Genomic DNA, 10,629 nt, shown 5'->3' on the forward strand with positions numbered 1-10,629 from the left:
ATCATCTTCTTTTCCCCGGCTGCCTTGAGAATTCTTTCTTTGTCATTAATTTTTGACAGTTTTAATACAATGTGTCTTGGAGAAGGCTATTTTGGATATAGATAATTAGGTGTTCCCTTTGCTTCTTGGATTCATGGATTCAGTTCTCAAAAAAAATAGACTCTCTGTTCCCTTCTCCCTTTCTTCTCCTTCTAGTATACCCATTATTTTATATTGCTCTTTCTGCTGAAATCAGATAGTTCTTATAAAGCTTTTCTTTTTTTCACTCCCAAGTCTCTCTCCTTTCATCTACATCATTTCTAGATTTCTGTCTTTGATATCACTAATACTTTCCTCCATCCGTCCAGCTCTATTTCCTAAGCTTACTATTTCATTCTTCATCACTTTTGTTGAGTTCTTCAGCTCCAGAAGTTCTACTTGGTTATAAAGTTTCAGTATTTTTGATAAGGTATTTCTTTTGTTCATTGATTTTATTTTTGAGGTCATTAAACTGCCTGAGTATTTTTGCATCTTGTTAAGTTTTTTCAGAATTGCAATCTTGAATTCTCTGTCATTTAAATCACACATTTCTATGTCTTTAAGCTTATTTTCTGGAAGAAAATGAAAAATCTCCAGAAAATAACAAGGTTTGTTCATGGTATTTGATGAATTATTTCTTCACGTAAGCATTTATGGGAATAAACTGCTTTTTTAAAAAACTTATTATTATTAAGAGTGATTCCTCTTTAAAAGGTTGATAAGAAGAGGGTTTTTGGTTTTCTAGCAGGTGACACACAAGCCTCCTGCACTGTCCAGGCCTCTCATATCTCTGCTTGTGGCAAAAAAAGAAAAAAAAAGAAAAAGAAAAAGAAATGCCTTTTACTCTCTGGAAAGGTGTGTGTCACCTGTGTGACTAGCTTATCCATGGGAGAATGTGGTGGTCAATGGGAATCCAAGCCTCCTAAGGGCTCCTGACATCCCTGTCCTGCCCCAATAGCCAGATGCTGTGCTGCTGGGGCCCACTGCTAACTCTGAGAGGGTACAGAGGTAGCGGGGCATACTCCTAGATGGTGGGGGGAGGAAGCCAGGCTCAGTAACCCAGCGTTCTGCCTCACAATGGTTGTTGTTAACACATAACTTTTGCCTCTATATTTCATCTCTGCTCTGTTCTCTGCCTTGATCTCTGGGCTCTGCCATATGGAATACACTGGTCACTAGGCAGGAATGCTCAAGGTTACAAAGAGTGCAAACCACTGCCTACTCCCCACCCTCTCCCTGTGTCTTACAGGGAGCTCCAGGCTGCATCTCTAGAACTGGTCTTTACTCCTCTGCCTTTCCTCCTCACTTTATTCGCCCACCTTCAAATGTTCTGATGCACAGATCTCTCAGACATGTTTGTGTGCTAGGCTGGGTGTTCTCCATTGTGTTGTAGCTGTTCAGCTTGTAATTTCAAGGGGAGAGGTCAGGAGGATCACTCATACCACATGATCTTGACATCAGTCCTCTTTATTTAGTCATCTATTAATGGGCATTTATATTGCTTCCGTATCTTGGCTATTGTGAATAATGCCACAGAGAACATAAAGGTACATATGTTTTTCAAGTCAGTATTTTGGATTTCTTTATGTAAATACCCAGAAGTGGAATTTTTGAGTCATAAGGTAGTTCTATTTTTAATTTTCGAGGAACCTCCATACTATTTTCCATAGTGGCTGTACCAATTTGCAGTCCCACAAACAATGTATGAGGGTTCCCTTTTCTCCACATCCTCACCAGCACTTGTTGTTTGTTGTCTTTTTGATCATAATCATTCTGACAGGTGAGAGGTGATATCTCATTGTGATTTTGACTTACATTTCCATGGTGATTAGTGATATTGAGCATCTTTTCATGTGTCTATTGAACATCTGTATATCTAAAGAAATGTCTATTCATGTTCTTTGCTTATTTTTTGATCAGATTGTTTGTTTTTTATATTGAGTTGTATGAGTTATTTATATATTTTGGATATTAACCTTATATAGATGTATCACTCACAGTGTCTTCTCCCATTCAGGAGGTTGTCTTTCCATTTTGTTGTTGGTTTCCTTTGCTGGGCAAAACCTTTTTAGTTTGATATAATCTCATTTGTTTATTTTTTCTTTTGTTTCCCTTGGCCAGTGAAATATATTTAAAAATATATTACTAAGAGAAATGTCAGAGAATTTTCTGCCTATATTTTCTTCCAAGAGTTTAATGGTTCCAGGGCTTACATTTAAGTCTTTAATACATTTTAACTATATTCTTATGTATGGTGTAAGAAGGTGGTCTAGTTTCATTTTTTACATGTGTCTATCCGGTTTTCACAACAGCATTTATTGATAAGACTGTCTTTACCACATTGTATATTCTTGCCTCCTTTGTCATAAATTAAATGGCCATATTGGCATAAATTAATTTCTGGGCTCTCTGTTCTGTTCCATTGATACATGTGTCTGTTTTGTGCCAGTGCCATGCTTCTTTGATTACTATAGTTTTGTAGTATAGTTTGATATCAGGTAGCTTGATACTGCCATCTTTGTTCTTCTTTCTCAAGATTGCTGTGGCTCTTTGGGTTCTTTTGTACTTCCATATAAATTTTAGGGTTATTTGTGGTAGTTCTGTTAAAAATGTCATTGGCATTTTGATAGACATTGCATCAAATCTGTAGATTGCTTTGGGTAATGTGAACATTTTAGCAATGTTAATTTTTTCATCCATTAGCATAGCATATCTTTCCATTTATTTATCATATTTAATTTTTTTAGCCAATGTTCTATATTTTTCAGAGTACCAAAATATAAGCTTTTATTGTATACATTCTTCTCCCCACCAAACCTTCTATTCTTCCTCAAAAATTTCTTCTGGCAATCCTTCTAGTTATTTTATATACTTTTCATTTCTCGTTTATAAAAGTTGTACAATTTTCCATAAGATAAATGGACCACAATTTGTTCGGTCATTATTACACTGGTTATTGCAGTCTTTGAGTAAACAATTCAGCAAAAAGTATGTGTGTACCTATGTTAAGTATTAATATTTTTATTTCATTTATTTTAGAAAATTTCCAAAAGGAGAATTCTTAAAAATGGAAAACAATATTTGAATTTAATAAATTGCATTCCAAAAAGCCATAATACTACACATTTATATTAACAAAGCACAGAGATATCCTTTTTTACACATTATATTCACTAACAGGTTTTAGAGTGCTTTTTGGTTTTGATGAGTTGAAGGATGTTGAAACAATATACACTACAATTTAATTTATATTTACCATTAGGAAGAACTGGTTACCGTTTACAATGGATTCTGCAATAAATTTCAGTTATAAAGTTTCATTGTTTTTCATGTAGGCTCACATCAGAACCATTTTCTTCATCACAGAAAACTGAAAAAAAAAATTCTACATCAAGAGAATCTTGACGTGAGCCTAATTATTGGGACTCACAATTCTAACATCCATTCTGGTGTTAGGCAGCAATCATGTTTGTGTGTGCTTCCATATGCACTTGTACATTGCCTCTTAAGGAGTCCAACAAAGCACTTCTCTAATGGCCATACAACAAACTAAACTTCTGGTCATCTCTGTTTGTTATTTCAATCATATTCATGGGTCCACTCTGTTCCATTTTTTGGTGAATGTTCATTTACTTTACATAGACTGCCAACACCAACAAACTCCGATCACTTTTATCTTTGGATTTGTGCCAGTATTTCCCAAGAGCTCGAAAGTATCCTATTAAGAAAGAAAGCCCGGAACATTCACTGACTCGAAGGAGTCTGCTGTATATTTTCCATGTCTCTCGACAGGCAGCATGTAGGTAAAGCTTTTTGAGACCATTATCTTCATTCTTTATCTTGAGTTACAACTGTACTCACTGAATGAGGGGCTTAAAGCTGGAGCTAATGAGGATTTAGGGAGCTTGTAAAGTCAAGAGGAAAGACAATTGCCTGTCACTTACCCATAGCAGACATTACTTTCACCCAAAGCTTGGTACATCAGCTTTCTTACACTGTACCTGAGCTTAGGAGTCTTGCTTATCTGAGAATGACAAGGACAGTTTCTACCTAAGATAGACAAAGAGAATATAGCCAACATGTTGAGTTTATCAGGGCATTCAGGAGGGAAAAAAAGTTATTTTATAATTGTCCCTGATAAGACCATTCTTTTTTACATATTAGTCATGTTTGTCTTTTCTAAGTTACATCTGCCGATGGAAATTAACAAGACCTGAATCCCCAAACAGAGCTTAGCCTAAAGACACGGAGAAATGTCTAAATGTTCCAGTTATAAAATAAAGTTATGCTTATGAACTGGTTTCTAGAACAGCAGTTGAACTGATCCATTTTGGAAACAAATAGTTAGAAACTGATTTCAAAAGTTTGTTAACAAACAATATTAAAGTGATATTGTCAACTAAATCCAACCATGTAGTTCGGCCATTGGGCTGCAGCAAAAGTTCCTCATGCTAGAATATTTGCTTACAGATGTCCCCAGGGTCTGTGCTCTCGACCCTCTAGATACTGTTTTCCACCTTGGTATCTATGTGTTCTGTTTAGAGACTGAATGTTTTCCCAGGACTTTCTGCAGAGCCCCCACTACATCCTTGTTTCTCAGGCTGTAGATGAGTGGATTTAGCATGGGTGTGAGGACAGTGCAAAACACAGACACAGCCTGCTCCTGCTCAGGGCTGTGGGAGGAACCAGGTGTCATGTACAAATAAACACATGGCCCTAGATAAAAACTTACCACCATAAGATGGGAGGAGCAGGTGGCCAAGGCTTTTTTCCTGCCTTGGGGAGATTTCATACGAAGGACAGTAAGGAAGATGAAGATGTAGGAAGCCGTGATAAGTCCAAAAGGGATGATGATAAATGAAATGCCCATCACAAAGACCACCAGCTCATAGGTGGAAGTGTCTTTGCATGAGATCTTCATAATTGCTGGCATCTCACAGAAGAAATGGTGGATTTCTCTGGAGCCACAGATAGGCAGATTCATGGTATAAATTGTGTGGGCTGTGGAAGCCAAAATGCCCCCAATCCAAGACACTACAGCCATTTGCAGGCAGACCTTATGGTTCATGATGACCACATAGCTCAAGGGGTTACAGACAGCTACATATCTGTCATAAGCCATGAGAGTCAAGAGGATGCATTCAGCACCCCCAAGAGTAAAGAAGAAAAATATCTGAGTTCCACAGGCCAGACGCGTGATGGCCTTTCTCCCGGAGAAAAAGTTAATCATCATTTTTGGAACAGTACTGCTGATGAGGGCCAAGTCCACGAGGGAAAGCTGGCTGAGCAGAAAGTACATTGGGGTGTGGAGCCTCAAGTCCATGGCGATCAGGAGCAGCAGGGTAAAGTTCCCTGTGACTGCAGTGAGGTAAATCAAAATGATAGCATAGATAAGGATGCTGACGAACCTCATGTTAGGGAAGAGTCCCAAGAGAATGAAATCTGTTGCCAGTGTCTCGTTTGCTTCCTTCATGGCTATGATTGCTCTGGTTCTACCAAAATGAAGCAAGAAAAACAAAAGTCAAATGAAATATTGTAAGGCCTTTCAAAAAATGTGCTGGCAGTTATTGCTGTAATAATGTGAAGTAAAAAATAACTCCACAAATTTTAGCAGCTTATGACAAAAAAATATATACATATTCTCTTGCTCCTATATCTGCGGGTCGGTTGGGGCATTTGGCTTTGAGAAGCAGGTCAGGTACAGATGTCCTCCACCAGACACGTCTCACTGTAGGGCTATCCCCTCTCAAGGAAGATGGCAGATGCCGAAAAGGGTCAAGCAGAGTCACGATGTTCCCTAAAGCCTGAGTGCAGAACTCATGCTATCACTTTCAATCACATTCCACTGACAAAAGCAAGTCACACACAAAAAGAAGCCCAGCATCTATTTGGTGGAAAAGGAACCTCCACCTACAGGGAACCATAAAAGGATAAACATAAAGAAGTAATTGGAGATGATTAATATGCTCTATTATGTTTCTCAAAACTCCTACCACCACTATCCTCAGTTTCATGGTCTTGATTCTGGGTTTTCAGAAATTTCATAATTTAATTCTTCATCTTCTATTTAATGTGTTTTATTAGGCCTCAATAATAAACATCTATGGATTTATTATGATTACAAACTAATTTCACTATGGTGAACTTGAGGTTATACATAGCCATTTAATATAGTCACGGTTAGACATGCAATAGGTAAACTCATAAACTCTTAGCAGTTTTTTTTGTGTATGGATCTGTTTACTAAATCCATGGAATAAACTACAGATGGGTGTGAAGTAGCATGCAGTGAAACAAATATGTTATCCCTGTACTTGAATGGAATCTGGGATGTCATTTTCTAAAACAGTACACATCAACCAGGAAATGAACTTAGATAGTCAGGATTGTGTTTTTCTTTAGATTTATTCATGGAAACTCAATACAAACCACATTAGGATAAATTCAGAAATAATAACTAAATCAGATTCCATAAGCTGTATGCGAGAAATTAGATTGTGTTCAAGAGGGAGGCCTCCCTACAAGTTTGAAGTAGAAATGGAGAATTTTCTACTCTAAGCAGCTTGGGAGAGGCTAGAAGGAACTAAGCATGAAACGTAATTTTTTATGAGCATGTTACTAATTGCTCAGATGGTATATAGGCATTAAGAAAACATAAATCTGAAAACATGGATGGATCTTAAGATTATCATGCTAAGCAAAATAAGTCAGAAATAAGACAGCAAAACCTGAGAACTATATAATTTCACTCACGTGGGACATGACATAAAACCGAAAGCAACAGAGACTTATAGACACAGACAACATTTTAGTGGTTACCAGAGGGAAAGCGGGGAGGGGAGTAGATAATGGTAAAGGGGGTCAAATATATGATGATGGAAGGAGATTTGACTTTAGGTGGTGAACACACAATGCAATATACGTATAACATATTATTGAATTGTACACTTGAAATCCATATAATTTTATGAACCAGAGTCACCACAACAAATTCAATAATAAAAAGAAAGAAAACAGAAATCCACTAGAACTGTATAGTGTAGGAAAACGCAGCTGAGGCACCAAATTTTAAAATGTAACATAACAATATTCCCCACTCTCCCCACCAACACTGCTACGTGGTGCCTCCTGGTGGCAACAGCAGTGATGTGTAAATTCCTACTGAAAACACAAAGATACACTTTGAATTTACTGTTAATGCTGCTTCACTGATTTGAGTTTATCAGGTTCACTGACTTCTGGAACCCAGTAATTATGCCTTCCTGCCAGTGACGGCTAGATTTCCAGGCAGAGGGTATGGAAGGCTCTTAGAAACAGGAGGTGGAAGGTAAAGAAAGAACCAGATTCAGGAGGTGGTTTGATTTAGTGAAAATGTTCTTAAGGTTTGTCCCAACTTGAGGAATCTTAAATGTCCAATTTAAGAACATATGTTCTAAAGTTGCACCCTGCTGATTGAACTAAATATTCTTCCTGGCATCTCAAGTTGCTACAAAGGTTCTAATAAGAAGACACACTACACTGAAGAGGTGCAGAACCACCAATATGAGTATTGGAAGCCAGGTTTGTTTTGTTCTCATTCTACCTGTACCCGTGTACCCCCATGCACCAGATTTTCCTCAAAACATCACAGTTCTCCAAGAATTGCTCTTCCTGGTTCCTTCCTGAGGGAGAGCTGGTACTGGAGATAGCGTTTGGGTTTCTACCTCAGACAGTATTTCTGAGATCATATAGACAATTACAAGTATGAAGGACAACAGCAAGTGCTCCAGAGGATCCTTAAGGCAAACAGAACACCATGGAGGACATGAATCCCTAGGCATGCGTTAATTGACTTGATTACATCCACTGCACTCACTTTTGCTCAAAACAAAACTCCATAAGGAAAAAATTACCCTGTTTATCCAGGACTTTATTCTCCTGGGTTGCTTAAATATGTCCCATATTTTGGCCTCCCTAAGGGTCTCATTTACTTGGAATTCATTTTCAGATTCATCAACAAGAAATCATGTTCTTGTGAACCTTTACTGAATTTACATAAGAAATTATAAATTTATTTTTTCCAGTAGTGGCTGCATAAGGAAAGAATATTTCTCTCTTGCTGATTCAAAAAGCATTGTCCTTCAAGACAAACAGAGCTATTTACCATAGTGAAACCTAGCCATCTTGGATTTCAAATAATTTCTTTTCTAATGGTCTTCCACAAATAATATATAGGTATGTTATCAATGGGAAAGCTTTCTAAAAACACACACTTACAAAGAGTAAGCAGTAAAATCTATTTCTTTTCCTATCTCACCAGCTTGGAGTTGTGTGTTCAAGGGTGGCTGCCACAGAGACGACATTACGATATATCAAGAGACGTATGATATCAGCACGAGTCATTGGTTGTGGTGTTAACCTTCTCCACTTAAAGTATTGTTATCCAGAATTTTCTTTGTTTTAAAGGTACAATGTTTTCTTTACACACTACATTTTTAGAAGCAAATCTCTATATCCAGTACACAGTCACTGGGGTAAGGGCTTAAGCTTCACTTTCAGAAAATGATTATCTACAGATTTATTACTTGGAATTCTGTGAGAAAGTTTTGTCCCTTCTTCTCCATTTATTTATTAAACTATTTATCTTTATCAATATGACTTCAGGTATGTGGATTTTTTACTTGGTGTTATAATTCATCACCATGTTACTTATTCACTGTATACCCTAGGAGTAGGGTTGCTGTGTTTTATGGAAAGTCTGTATTTTACTCCATAAGAAACTGTACAGTTGCCTTTGAAAGTGGCTGTACCATTTCACATTCTTATCCTGGCCCACACTGGGTGCTGTCAGTCACTTGTGTTTTAGCCATTTAACAAACTTGCAGTGCTGTGCTATGGGATTTAAATTGTATTGTTCAAATTACTAGTAAGTAATTTTCATTGCTTGTAGGCAGTGTCAGATCAAATCTTTTGTCTTACATATATATTCTAATTATGGACAATTCAGAATTTTCTGCATATTCAGCTGTATGCTTTGCAAATATATTTTCACATTCTATGGCTTGTAATTTTATTCTTTTAATCATGACCTTTTAAAAACATAGAAGGGCGCTCGAGGTGAAAGCGCTGCAGACACCATTGTCCTCTGATTCTTGTGGGGCCAACTTCAACATCTCGCCTACATCCGACTTGTTTATGGCCTGCAGTTTGGTGTGTCTGTTTAACCCCCCCCCGCCCCACCCCCCAAAAATGGAAATGGAACAGCTAGAGGCAGCCTTCACCAACACCGAAATCAATGGCGAATGGAAGAGGAACAAGCTTTAAAAAGGTCTGGAAACACCGACGAGATGATTGAATTGTGCATTCTGCTTGAGAGCGCGAAGGCTGGGGCAGCGACGGGAAAGGACCGGAAAGCGGAGCTGTGACGGAAGAACTTGCGCAGGGCGCCCAGCCACAGCTGCTCCCCGGACGCTGGCCTCGCCTCTCCGACGCCAGCCTCGTCGGAGGAAGCCTGGGAGCGCTGCGAAGGCAAACAGATCGTCCTTGGTCGTTTACCAGGGTCTTCCATCAAAGGACATGCCCGCCTTATTCCAATTTTTACGGCGAAACCTATGATTGCGGTAGCTTCACAGTGAAGCTTGATGGCCGCCCGTGGGCATCCCATGGGGTTTCCACGCGGGGAGAAGGAGGTTTGGACAGAAGGCCTCATGGTTGGGCGGCGTTGGATGCCTCTAGCTGGAAGAGGTTATGATGGTGCGAGCTCCCACGAGGACAACCATCCCCTCCCTCAGCACCACGTACAAGGTGGCCGCGGAGGTGGCAGCTCTCGGAAGCTTCCCGTTCCTCCACCGCCACCTGGAGGACACCCAACGGCCTGTGACAGAAGAGGGGCCGTCGGAGACCGTTATGATGGCATGGTTGACTACAGTGCGGTGAAGCTCGGGGCTCTGCAGTTGACTCATAGAGCCCTCGGAATGACAGATGGCTGTGAATCACAGGGTGGCTCCGATAGGATTGTCCCTATGCAGGCGGCCACCGCTCGTGTGGTCATCTTGGTGAACGTGCTATCACAAGTCACAATTCCCAAAGATTTAGCTGGACCTGTTTTGGGCAAAAGTAGTCAGCGGATTGAACAAATTCGTCCTTAGTCGGGAGCTTGGATCAAAATTCATGAAGATCAGGTCATTACAGTGACAGGAACACAGAACCAGATACAGAGTGCTCAGTGCTTGCTGCAGAACAGTGCGAAGCAGAATGCAGGTATTGAAGGATGCTAATACAAGCTACTTTTTCTTTTATATAGAGTGAGGCAATATTCTGGAAAGTTTCTCTAAGACTAGGGAAAAATTGAAGGAGTCCTGTACGGTTTTTTTTTTTTTTTTTTTTTTTTTGCTTTTGTTTAAACAGCTGACATTCCTCTTCTTCAAAGGTTCTGCGTTTGAGGTGTAGTGAAATCTTCACCAGATGTGATGTAGTTCCTTACAAAGGGGGGTGGGGTCTGTGCAAAAATAACATTGAAATTTTGAAACAGCAGCAGGGTGAGTGAGCTTTAGTTTTTGTTCGTTGGTTGTAGTTAAAAAGGAAAGTCTCCCTGTGTAATTACTGTGAACAGTCTGCTTTGTGGTCAATGTT

The 10,629-nt window shown here is 39.2% G+C and overlaps 1 protein-coding gene and 1 pseudogene across 1 annotated transcript; one reads left to right on the forward strand and one right to left on the reverse strand.

Annotated features, from left to right (window-relative positions):
* Nucleotides 1-4,543: 4,543 nt before the first annotated feature.
* LOC120606048 (olfactory receptor 2T27-like) lies at nucleotides 4,544-5,491 on the reverse strand. Its single transcript, XM_039867181.1, has one exon. The coding sequence runs from the start codon at nucleotides 5,489-5,491 to the stop codon at nucleotides 4,544-4,546; it is 948 nt and encodes a 315-aa protein (XP_039723115.1).
* Nucleotides 5,492-8,651: 3,160 nt separating this feature from the next.
* LOC120606049 (heterogeneous nuclear ribonucleoprotein K-like) lies at nucleotides 8,652-10,274 on the forward strand (annotated as a pseudogene).
* The last annotated feature ends 355 nt before the right edge of the window (nucleotides 10,275-10,629 follow it).

Source organism: Pteropus medius, unplaced genomic scaffold (genome assembly GCF_902729225.1).
Source record: "Pteropus medius unplaced genomic scaffold, Ma_sr-lr_union100, whole genome shotgun sequence".
NCBI classification, from domain to species: Eukaryota; Metazoa; Chordata; class Mammalia; order Chiroptera; family Pteropodidae; genus Pteropus; species Pteropus medius.

Excerpts from the sequence above, each read along its gene's own strand:
- LOC120606048 (XM_039867181.1), bottom strand. The coding sequence starts at position 5,491 with ATGAAGGAAGCAAACGAGACACTGGCAACAGATTTCATTCTCTTGGGA.